The sequence below is a fragment of the Bombus terrestris genome, chromosome 4, assembly GCF_910591885.1.
Source record: "Bombus terrestris chromosome 4, iyBomTerr1.2, whole genome shotgun sequence".
Lineage (NCBI taxonomy): Eukaryota > Metazoa > Arthropoda > Insecta > Hymenoptera > Apidae > Bombus > Bombus terrestris.
Genome location: NC_063272.1, coordinates 974,561 through 994,282, shown reverse-complemented (window position 1 = coordinate 994,282; position 19,722 = coordinate 974,561). Strand labels below are relative to the sequence as shown.

General features: G+C 48.0%; 1 protein-coding gene across 21 annotated transcripts in view; it reads left to right on the top strand.

Annotated features, from left to right (window-relative positions):
* Positions 1-19,722, top strand: part of LOC100643265 (protein turtle) — a 156,704-nt gene that overhangs the window by 100,011 nt on the left and 36,971 nt on the right. For 17 of the 21 annotated variants that reach the window (XM_048405535.1, XM_048405529.1, XM_048405534.1 and 14 more), the window contains 4 exons: positions 10,398-10,525; positions 11,698-11,865; positions 12,104-12,402; positions 17,721-17,854. In XM_048405535.1, coding sequence (XP_048261492.1) covers positions 11,717-11,865; positions 12,104-12,402; positions 17,721-17,854 — 582 coding nt within the window. In that variant the 5' untranslated portion in view covers positions 10,398-10,525; positions 11,698-11,716. The remainder of the gene's footprint in view (positions 1-10,397; positions 10,526-11,697; positions 11,866-12,103; positions 12,403-17,720; positions 17,855-19,722) is intronic. The other 4 variants (XM_048405537.1, XM_048405533.1, XM_048405536.1 and 1 more) reach the window with 1 other exon arrangement.

Here is a 19,722-nt window from a genome sequence, read left to right as displayed (position 1 = left end):
CGATACCATCTGGTTGACTGTTCCATTATTGTTAACCGCCGCGGTTAAACCGCATAAAACCGTCGAGCATGCGAAAATCACTCTAGAATGAACAACAAGACGGTTGAACCAAAGAACTCGGGACGAGCTTTCGAACGCGTCGTACGCGTGCAACGTTATTGACGCATGGTGCGCAAATTTATCCGGATTAACGTAGCACGTGAACGCGTCGCTTTATGGAAAATCGATTTTCATAAAACCTTCAATTGCGCGTTGTAACCGCGCGCGTGCCGGCATCTATTGCATTTACACTTTGGAGCCGCGAACGATGTAATTAAACCCGGTCATCCAGTTAACCGTGTTTCTGTGTGAAACGCAATTAAACCCGAGCGGCCTGCAGTCGCGTTCTCGCGACGGATTCCTCCAACCAACTTTTCAAAGGATATATCGATCCAACTATCCAGCCTCTTTGCATCATCTGCGCTTCGAAAATTAAGAGGACTTCGCGCTGTGATGTTCCCTCGATAGCGCCTTCCAGCGAACTTTTCGATGCAAAAACCAAGCATTCAAACACGAACATGGATCGCGTTGATTTCCAAGCAGAAACATCCTCGCGATTGATTTATCCTCGTAAATGAACTAAGCACAATGACCGTATAGTGCAATGGACGTGAGCACTCGAATGCCAGTGCAGTAGCTGTTTATCATCGCCGACGTCAACCTTGTCCAGTCAATTTTTCTTTTGTCCGCTTCTACAAACATTTTAATACCCAAATGAATATAGTTTGCATTGATTTTTCCCGGGCCTCGGTATACTCTGCGCTGAATTTTCTTTTGTCACGGCTAAACTGACCTCGATGTTCTCTACCTCACTTTAGCTGTACGCGACGCGAGCGACAAATCTTCTTTGGTAGCATTATACAAAAGTTACGGCAGCGATTTCGTACAGGCTGGATCACGAGATGATCTCAGAGGTGGTAGACGCAGGCCGCCTAATTCGGCCTTAATGGACTTTTAAGCGGAATTTAAACGCGTCCGCATATCCATCGTAGCTCAGACACACCCTTGTCGTCAACTCTTCTTCACCACTCGTAGCTTCTTAGCCTCCGACGATTACGTTACCTTGTATCGCGCCTCTCTTTAACCCGATAACGGTGGAGTAGGCTTTCTCGATGGCATCGCCGCCATCATCAGCAGTTTCCTTTCTCTTTCTTTGCGACGCCTAGCCGTGTCTCCGTCTGGTTAGAACGACCAGCTTCCGTATTGTGCAAGCGGACTTGTTTCAAACTTCGTGTTCGGCTAAGTTTGCACCACGTGCTTTAGGCAGCTCGTAGACGCCGCTTAAGCACGACCATCCTTGTTTCCGTGGCTTACGCTTGTTACAGGGCTACGTGTATGCGGGTGTGTGCCTGTGTTTGAATTTGTACGCGCAGCGTCGCGTCGTCGTGAGTTATCGCTAAAGGAGACTTTCGATACGTCAGCGGTCCCCAAATCCACGAGGTTGAGAGCGGCTGTAGCGAACGCGCTCAACGTCTAGATATCATAACGTGGGAGAACTGTCTTATCATCCGTTATTTATTCGTTGACGTGATGTTAAAACTTGGTTAGGTAAATCGGATTCGAGTCAGTGCAATGCCCCGGCAAACGTCTGATAAAATACGCCCTACGGTGCTACCGGAATTTACGATGTTCGCGAGAACTTTTCTACTTGATAATCCGCATACCGTCGAGACGGGGCAATAATTCATGAGGAATCGTGGCGAACCTACGCATCAGATATCTTCGTAGCACTTACGTTGTTTCGTACTGGACCGGCGAAGAAATCGTACCTTTCACGAAATTTCAATTCGATCATTTCTATCAGAGTTAATAGAATCACGCGATGTTATTGTTAACCGTTTGAATCCCAGGGATCTTTGAAAAAATAAGGTCGAAAAATCCCGAACAACACGATAGTGCTTGTTTTAATCGATTGCAAAGAGAAACAAGCGGCGCAATAGCGCCCGTCATATTTGTTATTTTATGAAATACATTTATATTGTTATATACGCGTACTATTAGTTTATAAATATTTCAAGTTTTGTTCAATAAAAATTATTAACAAAAGAACCATGAAATACAAAATACCGTCAGTCGTCCGTGGCGTTCAGATGTACTGGGATTTTTCGACACAAAATCTAAACACCGCGATCGTGCTGCTTGGGACTCGAACTTTGCAAACCTTTGGCATTTGATGTACGAAGTACGATCCACAGGGAACATCGCGAACGAGGAAAATTTCATAGATCCAGTAAATCAAAGTACTCTCGGATCACGAATTGAAAATGCGTTCGATTTGAAAACCCGATGGTATGGCAGAGGGAATGATCGGCTGACCCAGTGGAAGTCGAACCGCGGCGATATTGCTTTCTCCCGGGGAAAAATACGATGGACAGAGTAAATTCTCACGACAGCAATTTCCCTTTCGGCGCTGTTGGTCCGGGAATGAGCTTATTGGCGCGCCGCCTCCGAGAAGTCGGTTCGGCGTCAGTGATTGTCAGTGGCAGCACGGTCGAAAGAGAGATGAGAAGAAAGGAGACGAGAGGGACGGTTAAGTGCACTTCCCTATGGTACATTTGATTCAATTGCAGCTGCGGGTAGCTGACCGAGTCGATAAAGATTCGACTTCGTGCAAAGTCTTCTTCTTTCCAGGTATTTCCCCGGTCGTAACGAGCCGAATTTCTCGCTTTTTTCTTCGTGGCCCCACTGTCCTCGTTCACTGCTTAACGCGTCAAAAAGAAAAGAAGAAAGATCAGCCAGCTCCTCCACCTCTGAACCCCTGTTTCCTCCTTTCACCGTCTCGCTCATTCGATGCTTTCGAATGGTCCGTGCAAATTGTGACTTGCTTAACACATCCCCTTTGCCGCGTTAACCTCGAAATCATTGGTCCGAGGTTCGCACCTTGGAAAAGATGGATCGACAAGAAAGAGGTCGGTGTAGATATGTGCCAGAGGGAAGAACGTTAATTAAGCGCGAAATTACGAGCAGCCCGTGTACAGTACTTTATTTGTCCCACGGTTTAAGCGTATTGTTAGAGCGTGCTAATAGCGGAGGATAATTAACTCTTTTTGGATTATGTCACCGGCCCCGACAACTTCCATAAATGTTCGACAATGTGATTCGCATTGCGGCACCGTAATTTCGCATGAACCACCTAAACGATCGGCGAATTTCGATAATCGAGTTGAATATCGATAAAAGAAACGCGTTCCGGTTGCTCGTAGCATGCGGAAAACAAAGCGCATGTTGGACGCATCGATCGCCGACCTTACGACCTGGTGGCCAAGTCGTTTTGCCAGCGCACGAATGAATAACTGAACGAGCTTCCAGGAACGGTATGCGGCCAGTGAAAAGTTGATGAGACAACTTTGGATTTGTTCTACATTCTGGGCGGACGGTTGGCCGGGTTGCGACCGTTTTACGACGAAACCTATAGGTACCATCCGGCACACGGAAACTAGAAGTAAGAAACTCGAGGGTGCGGGTAATTGAAATTTTTCTTCCCCGGGTGAACGGCCGGCTGTTGCTCCGCCTCCGGGAGAAGGAATTAAAAGAGCGGGAGGAAATGCGCCGTGCCTCTTGTTTGTTTCTGCCGTTTCACCGTATGGAAAGCTTTACGATCTTTCATAACGGTAGAAGAGGCGGTCAAACTCCTTTCGTATGTTGAGTGAGTGCATATACCGAGAGCTTTAACGTTATTACATCGCGAATCAAATATACTTGGAGCCAAAACCGCGAAGCTCGTAAGGATATCTCCGTGGAGAGGATTTTCTCTCTCGCTTAGCCGGCAAACATTCGACGCGTCGTTCCGATCGGCCGGAAACCGACGAATTGAACGAACCAGGGGAACTGCAGGCCGAGGAAGGAATCGCAGGGAATACCAAGCAGGAAATCGCGGAAGGGCGGTATACGAGGCGCGCGGGAGCTTTCGTATCGGCGCTCGAAGAAGGTAGCCGAACCCTAAACGCGGTAGAATCCTTGGAATCCATCGCCACGCCGGCACCGCCGCAAAAGTTTCAGTTATTTCGGCGTGTTCGAGCTCGTGCCGGGTATCATTTCACGGATGCCTGGTGAGCGTACTCGCCAGTCGCATTTTGGTATTCCGCTGGCAGTTTTGCGGTCGACTAGGTGACGATGCTGTCGCAGCTGGTGCTGGCGACGCGTTTTGCGGGGCTCGCGGTTGTTGCGCAGTGCTACGAATCGCCGCTAGCACGCTAAATGCTTTGAGCTTTACGCCGCTATGGTGTACCGCAAATATCGTCGGAACCTTTCCATAAATGTATCGCGACCAGTCGCGAGCTGTGCTGAGAATAACGACTGTACATCGCGCAAACGCTTCGCTCCACTGTAATTAAACTCGTCGTTCCGCTCGGTGTCGGAAGAAAAAACGCTAGTACTCGGGTTCTCGCGTTTTTATTCCTATTCTCGTCAGGCCACGCGAAAATCATCACTGTCCGCTTTTTTTCTGTTAACATCAATCGCCATTGCGGAAACGTAGACGGTCTGCTGTGCTGCATTCCATTATCTACCGTAACTTCGTTGTTGGAAAAGTAAACTTTCATTGCGAATTTGCACCACTACGAATTGTTGCTAGTTGTTGTTGAATAGTTCCCGTTTATCATGCAATTGTGCAAACAGCGAGAATCGGTCACGATCTTCTGCACTGGGGTCCACTGGGGTCGAAAGTATCCAAGAATTATTCGTCGGATCTTCCCTTGGATTTCGCTAGTTGAAATTTCACGACGCGTTATGTCGCGGAGTCGTTTGGTGCGGCAAGAAATCACGCGAGCGCGAAACGAGTCGTTTTTCCGATAGGGTGCCGGTTTGGCCGGTGGTAGGCTTATTCGTCTAAAGTACCTCGTTTCGCGATGCTATCGGTTAGGAATCGTAAAGCCAACAAGCCCCAGGCGACGTGGTCGCGTGTATCGTGCTACTTTCGTCACAAATCAGTGCACATAATTTCAAAGGACCGCTAAATCTGCCACTTTCCTTCCTTGATTCGACGAACGATCGACATAAGTAAAGAAAAATTGCCCTCTAGCGTGTCGGGACGTGAAATCCTAGGCTTTAGGCCGCGTACGAGTGATAATCGGAGAATACGTGTCTGACGTTATACGTTTAATGCCATTACAGTGATTGCAATGCAACAATAACTTTGAGTTTATGAATCGAGGCGATTATTCTAACGTCGTAGTTTTCTCTAGTTTTTGCTCATTTCGAAAGTAAACGATACGCGAAGATTCTAGACGAAACGAACGTGAAAGAATGTGGATGTATGTAGGTCAGCTCGCGGTGACAATAGCGCTTCGAGGAAGAGTTTATTCGTTTCGTCGTTGAACGAACGCCCTGACGGATTCCTCGGAAATTCCGCCGCAGACTAGGAAGGCGAGGACTAAATAAACTCGTCCATCGACTACGATGGAATTAATACCGATTTCACTCGCCGCTACCGTCGATGTCTCTTTGGACCACGAGAGTAGAATTTGCATAGAATTCACTGTTTTGTTGATTCGGTAAGTCAAACTGTCAACGTGGATTAATCCTCGAGTAGTTTCCTACAAATTACCGGTTCTCGTCCAATCGATCCTTTGTCCTGTAGAAACAAACGAGAACAAATTTATCAACATCCGTCCGGAGTACCTACATGAATTCCTAATTTCGTTCGACTTCTCGAGTTCTGTCGAGTCTCTTCAAAGACAGTTTCGACTTTGGTTTGCGTAAAGTGGATATATTTTTTCCTCTTTTCCAATCGAAACACCTTTTTTCTCGTCCTATTTCGACTATCAGTCAAAGCATGGGCGAAACGAGAGAAAAATCGTTGAAATCTTTGATCGGCAATTGGTCCTTCGCGTCGCACGAAGGCGTCTCCGAGGGTCTAGCGTGTTTAACATCGCAGCGCAGTCGATATTCCGAGATTTCCCCCGAGAAGGGCGCAACTTAAACACTCTCCACTTTAAAACCCATTTCTATCGTATCACATATTGTCCATGATCGAATCCTCTTTTACGCTTGTCTCTCGTGCCTCCTCCCTTTTTCTCTCTCCTTTCTCATTCTCCCTCGCGTGGTCTTCATCCCTTCGGCACTTCACCCCTTTTCTTCATTTCCCTCGACGAAGTCACATCCACGCTCCCTTATCCCTTTATCTTTGCTCGTTCATACATCTCGGTTCTTATCCCGGATGTAATCACCGCCGACGCGCCCGGTTCGGTTAGATGCTCGCGGACACGGGGAATCCTGGTAAGAGTTGCATACTCGTTGGAAGCGCCCGTTCCCCGCAACGTCCCTCGCAAACTTACAAGGGTGAAAATCTCGTGGCCGGTAACTTTAACGAGTTGTAACCGCGTCGAAGATACGACCTATGATTCTCCGGTAGGCTACACGGAAGTTGGCCTGTAAAGCGAACCGTGGAACGAGGGATGGCAAGAGAGAATCAGCCTGAATGACGACGTCGAGGTAGTCCCGGCGAAAACGATTAATGAATGGCCGAGGTATCGCCAGGCGAACTTGTGAAACCGTGCAACCTCGTAGCTGTCTTGGTTTGTCCATTGACTGCTTTAATCGATTTCATTTCACAGATTCCGCTTTTTTTTCGAGACGGTTAAAAGACGTATTCGAGACGACGGAAGTCCATTTTATCGCTTCCGGATAATTCTGCCTATAAAGAAGATCATCGTAGACTCTTAACTTTCCTTGAAACCTGACGGCGACGATATTTCGTCGAGAATTCAGCCGATAAAAGCCACGAGAAGCTAAAAATGTTCGCCGGAGAAGGGCTCGTTTTAATGCATTGTTACGAGAATTTCATCCGGTTTGACCGACGATATAATTGGATCAATTGGACGAAACAGCAGATTTAATTGACATTGCATAATTAAGCCCTTGAACATTATTTTCATTGTTCGATGCTCGTTTGGTATAGAGTGATTACGAATTCTAAGTTTCTTCTTTATTGGCTCGTTCTAACCGAGTTCTTCCCGATTTAGCGAAGAAAGCCATATCGTGATACTCTTATTCGCGAAGTATTCCATACTTGTCCGCGATCATTTTCGATTAGTTCAGCCCTTGCAACGAGCGTTCGCAACTTCCATTTCGTTTTGAAAGCTGGTGATTAAGGGGAAAAAAGATTGGCGGGCGGTCACCAAGGAACAGAACACGGGCAGAGGCTTCTCGACGAGAAAAAGCAAACATTGCGATTGCGAGGCGTTCGCGAGGGTCATTCGACGATCCTTTTCACAGACCTGTTTCAATTTTGTTGGTGAAACATCATCGACTGACCTCGGGTTCGTTCCCTTTTAGTCTGGAATTCTATTGCCATCGGCCGCCACTGCAGTTTGGCGAGGGAACCTTGACGGTAATAATTAACGTGTTCATCATCGTGCCGCAAGGACACGCGAACGGATTTCGTGACGAATAGACGCGCAGTGCTCTTGTGTACGTCGCTGAAAGGGCTTCGGGGTCAGCGTTGACGCGAACATGCATTTGCGACGAGATCCGCGCTGACAATGCGCGCAGGAAGCTGCACGGGCAAGACCGGATGCCAAATGACACGGTTAAGTGACACGCGGACGTGATATTTTGAAAGTAACGCGACAGCGTTGAGAAACCGTGCGACCATCCTTCATCGTTGCTACACGTTTCAAACAGCGTCGACTGCGAATGATCAGTCTACTCTGCCCGAATCTACACGTTCGAAAGCTGCTAAATGCGTTTACTCGATCTTCTGAAAAATTATTTCGGCCGAAGTAAAATGGTTGGCGCGAGATGAGTGCGCCTAGTCGAAAGTTACGATCGATAAAGTCTCCGCGAATATTTCAATTTTTGGAAGGCGAAGCTAAACAGCGATAGGGTCCGTTTGGTAGAGTACGCGATATAATCGAGACGGGTAGATTAAGAAGGGGAAAGGGCGTGAGTCGTATCGCCGAGGAAATTTCGACGCGGTGAAAATTTTATGTTGAAGCCAAGCGGACGCGAACGAGCGACCGTAATTGAATCGATATGACGGAGACAACTTTATACACCGGTGGCCCTGCAATTTCTATTTTGAATAGCAATCGCCACTCGTTACGTGATACGAGAATACAAAAAGCACAGGCGAATTTTCACAATTGATCGAATCAGCTGTAGCTGCCAGTTGCAATCGAATCGTGTAACCGCGTTTGTTGCCGCATTGTCAAATTACCCGCGAACGCTTACCGATTTGACCTCTTTTTTTTTGCTTCGATTCAATGTTTCGGTGCTTTGAAAATATTTGCATATTAGTTTTTTGCTTTGCCGCGTAACTGACGAAACGGTTTACTTCGCTCTCAAACCCTCGCGTTAATAATAACAGCAACGGAATAGAAGATACATTCATCGTTCGTGATGCCTAATTCGAATTGTCTTTCGTTAGGGGTTGCTCCGGAATTGCGGTGGACTCCTCCCTGTAGCAACTCGAGATTTGCATCGGGCTCGACGCTTGTACCGACACGCTAATTAATTTTCTCGTGTATCAGACGGCCAGCGGATAAAGTTTATCGCGATACGAGCTCGTAGGGCCAGAGACTGTCGGATCACAGAGGTGAAATTGACCACGAACTTTCGGCAATTTCGCCGAAGCGGACAAGTAATAAACTTACTTTCCTCCGTAATTGATTGGAAAGCTCGTAAAGCGATCCCGCCGTCAAGGGAACCCCGTACGTCGGCAATTGTTCGCAAGAAATAGCGCGCACTTGATTACCGCCGTTGTCGCTAATAAACAGAAAAAAGAGCGTCGAGAAATTTACTGGTGAAATAATCCTTCCATAGCCGCATATCGTCTTCTCTTTGGGATATGGTCGGCTGCTGGTTCCATCGGTAATTCATCGTACCTCACAGCACGTGGATAAAATCGAAAAATTACATCGTGTTGCGTAGAAATCAGCAACAATTAAACGACGAATAGGTAGATCGGACGTAGTCGAGTGTCGCGCAAAAATACTCGACGCGAAGGGAATGAATCGTACGATTGGCCCATCGCGTAGATCGCTAGAAACTTAATTCGGAGAAAGGAAAGATTTTCTATCCATCGTGGCAAAGTCTTTGTTATACAAGGGTAGGTTAAAGACGTCCAGCAATGAAGGAAATCCGGAAAAAATCGCGGCAAAAATAGCATGTTCGATAAATCCGGGAAATTTCATTTGGTCGTGGTTATCATTCTTCCCGTTCGGTTCATCCGGGTGCGTGTGTCGTTTGTGGCGATAGGTCGGGAATGGAAAGGAACAAGGGATTACAGGGGTAGCAGATATTGGTCAATCCCACCGGCTCAGCGCTAATAACCGTGGAACACGAAGACGAGTTATGACAGGTGGTGTCGTGGGTCGTTCGGTAGGAGGGAATTGCACGGACGACATGTACCATTGTTCGACTAACCCTCCTCCTTCTCTTCTTCTACTCTCCTCCCCCTGCCTCGTTTCACCCTACGCATCCCTTTACTCCCCGTGCGTCTTCTATTAGCAGCATGTAATCCTGGTCGAAGGTGCTGACGGTTTTCCAACCAGTCAGCTTTTTCGCGTAACATACTGAATTCACGTTATGGCGCGCTTCATTGCCGATCGCCACGGAAGCGCCGTGAACAGATCGTCGTACGTCAAATGTAGTTCACCTTGCGGCAGTAAAACGCAAGACTCTATGCGGAATAATATCGGCGTTAAAGGCCAATAATCGTAAACGTTGGCGAGCCGTACTCTCTTTTACGAACGTACGTGAATGACGCGCGTACAAAAGGCTGATCTCTCCGAAACCGAGAATCGGTTTTTATTGCGACGCGGTAGCTCCGGAATCTCGAGCAACCAGACCGTTTCGCGGTGAAATCACGGAACAGCCATACGAATACGGCGATATCCCGAGAATCTGATTATTAACCCGAGCACGTTCTAATCTCTCTTCCGAATCGTATCCGATCACTCTTAATCACGCGTAGATCGTGATTCCTAAGATCGTTCAGGCCAAGAAATCGTAATTAAGCAGCGAACGCGATTACAATCAAATGATCGACCTCTTTGGAAAATATTTGTCGTTTGCCGAAACACGATGCTGGTCGTTTGATCATCGTAATCCATGCGGCTGCTCAAAGCGACATAATTATTATCCCTTTGTCCAAAGTTTCTGTTCAAAGCCCCGAATCGATTCTCTCCCAGGAAGCGAGCATGAATCGATCAGATCGGTCTTCGCATACAAGCACGTATTTCGCTAATCGATTCGATTCATGCACCGTCTGCTCGGAATTCGAACTAGCCTTCGGAAGAATACGTTCGTACACGATAGTAACGACGTAAGCGTAAGCCGAGGGAACGAACAGACACCCTTTTCGAATACGTGACGCGTGTACTTTGACCGAACGCTAACGAGTCGCTGGTTTACAGGTGATGATAGCGGCACGCTGTGGAGGCTAAGGTGGCTGTCGCGGCGGCTGAAGAAGTGGCGAGGTTGGTGAAAATCGGCGCCGGGAGCGGTCAATCCGGGCAGCGGTAGTGGTGGCGGAACGGCAGGGGTAAGTGACTCGCTTTACCGATTCTTTTCAAATATCAACGATCGGTCGTAGCCGTGGAATAGTTGGATTACATTGCCTTTAGAATTAGTCCCGTTTCTCTGTTCGCGATAGGAAAGAAATCTTATTCTCCGTTTAAAGCGGTTGGAGAGAGGGATCGTGAAAATCGTGGCGCGAACGGTCGGATCGCATCGAAAACCTCTCCGATATCTCTGGTTTGGTACGCGGCAACGAATTTGCTTTGACTCTGAGGCGCAGCACGCCTCGTTTCCTCGTACAGGTTAAACAGCGCGAAGGCCGGTCATCACGATCACGAGCAAACGCGAACGAACGAAGGAATCGACGTGAAGGAAGAAATCAGTTCGCGGTTAAGTCGAGTAATCGAACCCTTATCGGCTGGCTCGAGTTGGTTCTCGGCAGAATAATCGAGTTGCGCGATAGGGATCGTGGATCAAACGACTGGCGAATCGATTAAGGCATTATCTCACGGCATTATGCCGTTTTCGTGACTACATCGTCCGATAAATGAGGTAAAAAAAAGCTGATCGAGACATGCGGTTATCGCGGTTCGTGTTACGCGTTCCGGAATTAAGTAGCTCGTTCGGTGCAAATTGAAAATATCGCGATTCGATAACAAGGGAAACGCCCTTTGCTATTTATTGACCGCATTGATTACCAGATGTGGCAAACATATAATTATATTCGAATGCGCGATTAGATCGTCGGCATAATTTATCGTTGGATTTAATTGAAACGCAAACGCCGTGATATCGTTTTACTTCTTGCTATCATCAATTATCGGTGCTTGTGCGTATAATCCGGTTCGATCTCCTATCGCTGCGATGTCTCGGGGGGATAAGGTTGCGGGAAATTTTAGGCACGCCGCACAAGCATTGTAGATACTCGCCTCGATAAAATAGCGCTTTCAGCGACCTATTAACTTGCGCATCGGTGAAATCACGCGTTTGTACGGAGCGTAGAGCACAGCAACAGAAGCAACGCCGAGATACTCGGAGAGGTTGTAACGTGAGTAGATTCCGGGAAAAGGCGCGTAAAGCTGAATAATTTCTCATTGCGCTCGTAGCATTGGCCTATTTCCTTAATTATTTACAGTAACTCCCTTGTCGAATCTCACGCTACCTAACCTTGCTTACACGTTCGTTTATAATTTACAGATACTATGGGAGCGGGGGTATGGGGGGCGGAGGAGGGCTACAAGCCACGGACCTCCGGCGAAGGCTCGAGTCCCGGTTTTCAGGAAGCGCTTGTCCCCAAAGACCTCGTTCCTTAAGACACGATGACTCCCAAGCATCCGAGGGGAGCACCCGTGACCAGGAAGAAAGGTAAAGCCTGCCAATTTTCTTTGCCAGCCTAAATTTCTATTTATTTTTCTGCGATGCTCCTAACGCGTAAGAGTGATGACCAGGCAGACCGAAGTATCGGATCATTCGTAAAGGAACATTCGACCGGAAGAATTTCTAATTCCGTTCTGGAGCGGTCGAGTTCGCTCGAATCGATCTCGAGAACATATAGCGAGCAGCGAAATCGTTCTAACGCGGGATAAATTCGTTTTTCCGGTAGAGTTGACTTGCAAGCGGCTCTCGCTTCCGGTCAACCCACGTGTACGGGTTCCCGGCCGTGCAGACGACAGGCGAACGAGGGGAATGGACAAGAGAAAGGTTCGAGGTGCTCGAACGGCGGATCGGGCGTAATCGGAAAGCTACGGCTCTCCGTCGCAAGACCTATCAACGCAGCTGAAAAGGAGGAAGGAGTCAATGGGAAAAGGCATCGGTTTCGATGGTGTCGCAGGGATATCCGATGGATCGCGGATGTGGCAACGAGGACCCTGCTCCTCGGTATCGTGCTTTTCGTCACGCCAGGTACGCTTCGTCAAGATTTCATTTCTTTTCTTTTCCTTTTTTTTTTTTTTTTTTTTTTTTTTATAGAGAGAAAATCGCGATTGTCGGATAAACCGTGGCGCGAGGGGATCGGAGACGGCACAATCGTTCGTAGTTGCCGCTCGAATTGTCGAGCACGCGTTTGTTTCATTACCGTTTACCGGTTTCTCGAGTTGTACATTAATTAGCGAAGCTCGGTAATCAGAACAAGCCTACAGGGTCACGGTAATAGCTTTCCATCGTCTCTCAAGTACGATCGACCGATCGATCTTGAATTCAGCGTGGCGTGGTTGGATGCGCATGGGCCAGACCCGTAATGACGTCGATTGAGATCGAGCAGAGAGTTTCCGTCGAGATACCTCTCGTAATTGGTAATACATATCTGCGCTATAGCGTACAATTACGCGTGTATTCGGTTGTTCGCTCATGCGTTTCGCTATCGAGTCTAGAGATTCTGTCGAACGCCGAACCGATTGATTTCTCGGCTTGTTCCTAGACACGAACGTTATATTCGGCTGTTTTTGCCAAAGAGCCGATCTTTTGCTCTCTTTTTATTCTTTCTACCGGGGCAATTGTCTTCGACGCTTCTCCGAACCGTCATGTCGTCGTTCTATATTTTCCCGTCAAACCCAGGGTTGTTTGTCACCGTGAGCGACGTACATCGCGACCATTGCAATTTCAAAGACGCTGTCTTCGCGGATGAAATAAATGTTTTCGAACGTCACGGGTAGAAAGGAATCATTTTTCCTTGGTGATGGAATAATCATTCGCGGGGATTAAATATTTTACGAAAAATCCCTTTGTTAACGCGAACGAACGGTTCGTTGATTGATCGGATAAATGTGACAAAAATTTGCGACGATGTCGCTTAACGATTGGAAAGAGCATTCCACGAAACGGGCGGAACGAGAGAAAACGATTGAGCGAAAGCCTATTTTTCGCGTAACTGCGTTTATTTACGACTGTTACATGGAAGCATGAAAAGCCGCGGCGCATTTAACTGATTTACCACAACGAGATGAATAAAGTGACGTCAATGCCTGCTCGTTCCAAAGGATGTTTTCCCTTTTTTTAATTTGCTTTCCACGCTCGTTAGTTTCATCGGCGAAAACAGTTTCATTAGAACTCCGTCTCTCCTTCTGGAAAGCTTGTTCAGCGCGAGCACCATGTATCCTGCTAATGACGCGTATACGGAACTGAAAAACATCGTGAATCGATGCGATTAAAGCTCTCTTTATTACTGTCTCTTTTCGATGAATCGAAAAAGCGTTTTTTCTCCGGAGAGGGCCGATATTTCTACGTCGCTACAGAACCGAGGTTTAGTAAGATTCTCGTTCGTACAAGAGGAAAAACTATCGCAAAAATTTGCGGCGAATGAACAAGATGAAAAGAAAGAACGGCATCAAGGAGAGACGGGGAAAAGGGAATCGCGAGGAAAATTAGCGGAAAAGTTGTTTAATACAGAAAGTTGGGTAAGTCATGGAGGACGAACAAAGAGGGCCATTGTGATCGCCACTTGCACGGCTTCGGAGACGGCCATCGTTTTCGTTTCGCCTAGCAACTTTCCGAGTTAATGCCCGTCATTTATTTATTTCCCAATTATTTTCCGCCGGACCTTTCGACCTTCGTCTCGCAACTTAACCGCTCGCAAAGTGCCCCTTCAACTTCTCCGCCGCTCCCAACCAGTTTTTAAATTGATTCCGCTGGACGAATGGGCTCACTGGGGCATGTAATTTGCCTGAAAAGGCTATCCTCGCCGTTTAAGAAGACTCCCCACGTACGCAAACGAGCTTAGTTCCGCCGATACGTTCCCGCGATCAAAGGGAGTTCGTGGTGCCAGTCACCGCCCTTGACTAGCATCTTCCGATTATTTCTTCCGGATCATCGTCGTTGATTTCGAACAAAGTAGAGTAAGTATCATCCGCGGGCACGTTCTGGTACGATTAAGTTGCTCTCCAGATTACTGAAACTGATGGAGTTCGAGGAACGGCACATAGTTGCCATAAATTACGCGTACTTGAGGCATCCGCACATGTTGACGGCCAACGATTACGGTTTCTTCCTCGTAGCTGTCTTCAAAGCAGCCCAGATGGCAAGCGATGAAACGAGTTGTAAATGACGTTGTCCCTTCTTCGAGGGTACGTTGCCCTTTGCTAAAGCCCGTTCCACGCGGCAAACGACACGTAGCGAAGCTACGCGAACTGGTCGATCGATCGAGCCGAGTGAAAAAACTTGTCTGGTGTTTGCGACATAGCACCGAGTCGAACGCATTTTCGTAGTGCTCTTCGGCCACTCCGCTCCGCTCGACGATCTCGCGTCGACTTTCCGGCCGATAAACCACACGGAGCTCGAACCCGGCGTCGTTCACTCAGTTACTGAATATATATTTAACCAAGGGGCATCCAATTACGCCAAATAATTAAAACCTATACTCGAAGCGAAAGCTAGTAGATACGGGAGAATGCTCGTTAGCTCTTGGTTAATTGTTTCGTCCGTGTCATCCCAGCCGCGAAGGCTGTCGCGTTCTCGTGTGTGGATGGAGCTTAAGCTTAACCATTTGCACCTTGCACACGATACGCCGATCGAGTACTTCCTTAATTTCACGGTTCGTCGCTAACTGAAAATTTGAAGACGAAGATGAGAAGCTCCTTACAAGCTTCCTCGCATCTTCGATTTCTCCTTGGAGTTGCCGTAGAGCGATAAAACCAGTATCGTATCTCGTTACGCGTGCCTTTGCGTATTCAATTGTGTGCCGTATGCGTGTCATCCAGAGCATGGAAGGAGTGGTTCCGTGGTATTCGATGGACCTAAAGCTGGCAAACGGTAAAACGCTGTCGAAAGTAGGAGAAAAAAAGGATCATGAAAATAGGCGACGCCATTTGGCCGGGATCGGTACGAACATTTTCGCTTTAGACTTCTCTCTTTCTCGCGGTTCATCGGCGATCGACGTTTTCGCTCGTAGAACGACCGAGTATGTGGGGTCCTTTGTAGGGCAAGCAGTAGAACAGTACAAGCGGACGGACAAACAGACAGCGCGCGAGAAAAAGAACACGAAGACGAAGGGACTTTATCAAAGAAACGATGTTCTCCCGTGTCCTATACGTACCTACGTGTATGTATAGCGTTGTAACGCGTCTGTGATGTATCCACGAACAACGCCAACGTGTCAGTAATCTGGACAATAGACAGAACGAAGATGGAAAGAAAGCTCGAGTGGCGATCAAAGTCGCGCACTCGACGGCGCCGAAGACGAGGGCGCTCCATCCACCGCTTTGGAAACTAATCTTCGACTCTGTTCTCTTTTTGCGCTTTGTTTGCTCCGTTTATCCGCCGTTTTTCCTCGCGTTCTCTTTTCCAACTTTTACTTCCTATCGTTGGTCAAACATTCTACAAGGATAAAGAGAGAATACTGTAGGTGGACAGATCTTCAACCGTTTAACGGAAAAAGATGGAGTAATACGCGGTTTACCACGGCTGGGAAATCAGGAAGGATCAGACCGGTCCTGCTCGACGAGTCCTTTCTTCCTCGTAGTAATTTCTCATTCCCCGACACGAAGACGCACGCGCTCAAGAGAGGTTCCGCAGGCTCGTAAGCCATTGTTCCGCGAACGAAGACAATTTTCACATCGCTTTCACACTGCTGCGGCCTCTCTTCGGAAATTCTCATTTAGTTTTTTGGGCGGACGCCCGCTTCGAACGCCCTCGGCGCTGTTATCTACGCCACGTACGCGGTTCTTCGGATTTTTCCGCTTTTTCCCCGGATGAACGGTAGCTTGCCGGTGAAAAAAGGATCGGGCAAAAAGCGGCTACACCCTAGTCTAACACGGTCTTCGTTTTGCCTTCTTTGTCTTTCTCCATCCTATTTCCCCGCATAAAGATTTAGATCTTATTCCGTTTCGATCGATACAGCTTCGTTTCCGCTTCGTCGTGAGCCGCGGAAAGGCGTTGGCATCGAGTCTCCACCGCGGGACAGGTCAAACTGTTTCTGCAAAAAAGGTGTACTACGTATGTGTACGGTGGAAAATTGAACGATTGCCGACAATAAAAACAGTTGCTTCGGAGAGCGGGCCACTCCCAGCTGGAACTTGGTAATCACAGTAATGGGGCACAAATGTTTGTTGGGCGTTCCTCGGTTCGTATTATTATGCGCAATGAGTACGGGACTTGATATAAGAGGATTGTCCCGAGCCAGATACGAGGTGAACGTTTCGCTCGTTTCGTACGATATCAATAACTTTGACAAGCTGTTATTAGCGATGCTAATGGCATCGCCGTTTCTGCTTATCGCGGTCAGCACTCTTTCGAGCTTGGAGGTTACTCGAAGCTCGATCTTTTTACGGTCCGAGAGACGTATGCCAAGTCGCTTATATTTCTCAGAGCGTTAGGAATTTGTGTATTTCGAAGGAAAAACGAGAGAGAACGGGAGGGTTATAGGTTCCAGGAAGAAGGAGGGAGAAGGGTGCTGGTAGCGTCTGTCTTTGTTCTTCCCGATTGGAATATCAGCAGATTTTCGTAAAAATGTGCCAACGTTTGGCTCATGTAGGATTTTTAGACGCTTCGTTAACGAGGTACGAGAGAAATAATTAGAGTAATTCGTACGTGGATCGCACGGCATTACTACACGAAATTTCTCGGCCGTTCGTTTACTTAGTAACCGCGAAAAAAATATTGCAGAGAGCTTTGTCACGCATATATGTAGATGCGACAAACAGATCGCATTTGTACGCGGTATGATTCAAAGAGAATTTGTAGTAAAGTCGGATCCGTTGTTCAAATGGAACTGTGTCGTGATAGTTCGATACCAATTTTTCGTAACCATCTCCGAACTCTTTCACGCAAATTTCCGAAGTGTCCTTAAAATTAGCTGACTCTCGCGTGACGTCGTCGTTGCGAGAATCCAGTTTTGCCGAGCGGAAACCGCGACGCGCTTGCTCGTTCGTTCAATTGTTTCTTTGGAACGTATGGTTACGCTTTTGCTCGCATAATAGCAAGGAGACTTAAAAGGAAGGAAGGGTGGCGAAAATACGAACGCGGAAGTTGTCTCGGTAAATCACAAAGTTGGTCGACTGCGCGACCTGTAACTCGGCGGAAAAGTTAAGGGGGCGCGAAAGTCAGCCGGCAGACTTGCGAAACATCTATCGGCCGTCGTAGAGACGCGACGGAGTTGGCAAGTTTTCGCAGAAATACCAGGGCGGAATGTGACGAGTACGCGACGGCGCTCGGACGAGTTTCTTTGTGGAGAAAGTTGGCGGCGATTCGAGGGAGCGGCGAGTAAAGATGTTTGAAATGTTGTGTTTCAGGTCTCTGCCACCAGGACGCGGTGCACATTACGGCAATCCTGGGGGAGAGCGTTGTCTTCAACTGTCACGTAGAGTTCCCCGGTGAGCACCCAGTGCCCTACGTTCTCCAATGGGAGAAGAAGGTAGGCGATACGGTACGATATCGGACGACAACCTCTGCTCTCTATATCCGTGAGTTAAGTACGTGGGCCCCGCTCGACACCTTACCGGCAACCTGCGTTCTGGTATCGGCGATCGTATCACTGCACCGTCTTTCGACAAACTTTCTGATCGCGTACCGATTCTTTGCTTTGCCAGGCTGAAAATTCGATGAAATCGTCGCGACTCGATTGAATCACTGAATCACGGATTTCTTCTTAATTCGCTAGTCGAACGTTGTGTAATTAAGAATTAAAGCGTGATATCGGACGGCGGTGAAGCCGGCGAAGAGAATCTCGTGCACGGATGAATAGCGCTCTCGCGCAAGTTACTCGACCGAATCCTTTTTTATCGCTTTCTTTGCGAGCGACAGATGCGGTCACCGGCCGTTTCGTATATCGTTGTATATCTCTTCATGATCGCTTCTCCGTGAACCGTTCCAATTTTCTCGGCGCCTGAACTCGGTACCAAGCAACGTACCTTCCGATTCTCTTTCGCGTTGAAAACCGATTCGCGGGTTTTTCGCGTTTGTTTTTGTGCCCACAAATCCAAATGGACGAATGCGACACGTTGGTATCGGTGCGCAGCGGAAATAAACACGGTCGTATCGTATCGTAGACGCGGCACGAGCCAATACCGTTCGCTACGATACCGTTTTGTGTACCATTTGGAAAGCGCAGCTTTCCCTCGGACGCGATAAGCAACGAAGGTATCCAGGTGCACACGACCCGCATCGTTCGATTCTGAAATCCGCGCGAGCAATTTATGGAGGTCGGTAGAGGATCGAAACGACCATGCTAGGCGATATTCGATCGTTAAAGCGACCCGTTACTTTGGGGGTTTTATGCGTTCGCGTGGGCAGCATCGCGCCAGTTTATTGCGGAAAGCTCGGTGAAAAATGCGGCGATACCAGAGACAGAATCGGTAACAGGAAGCGGGGCCCCGTGAGCACACATTACGTTTCTTAAAGCATATTGCGATGATTGTCGACGATACTTTGAATTGTTTATTCGATGATTTGTTGGCTTACGTGCTTACGTTTTTTCGTTTTGGTTGGAATCGGCGGCGAACGGGACACGCCTCTCGTTCCCAGCTGGAGCGGAATACGCCATTGGCTTTCCGTTCGCGTAGTTTAAACTAACGTTACGTATTATCGATATATCGTTATTGTATATTTTGTTGCCACGATACTGTATTACTTGGTATATACGTATGTATTTGATCCGGACTGGAGAGGGCAGAGCACGTTTTCTACGTCGATCAACAACAAAGTCATCCGATCACACGTTCTCTCAGGCAACGATCCAGTAGCTGACTATAGTTGGAATCATTCGCGCAAATCTCTACAACCGACTCTCTTTCATTCACACGCATCTCACGCGAATCATCGTAACGCGACCATGACGTTCGCTTGGCGTCGCGGCATCGCGTCGCGTAGCGGTCCTGAAAAGGGCGCGCGACACTTTGCGTCTCCTTTGTTCGCACGTCACCACCGTCGAACAGCGAGTTGGTTTCATCCGCAACATCGTGGTCGGTTAATTATCGCGGATTCTAAATTGACGGTTTTCCCTCCCGATCTGCCGCCGTCGATCGATATAGTTGGCGCTAGTTTCCAATGCGAATACCGACTCGTCGACCAGACGAGCGGCGACCAATTAATTTTTTATTAAGTCGCGCGTCGTCACAACGATCGACGTAGCGTCGCCCGTTTTCGCGGCCGAACCGCCGCGGCGCCGCGCCACACCGTTGCGCGACTCCCCTTTTATCATGGAGAGTTCGTTGCACCGTTTTGAGAGGGAAAGAGAAAGTCTTGTTCCTCGTCTCGCGTTCGCCCTATCCCCGATATCTCGTGATCCTACCACCT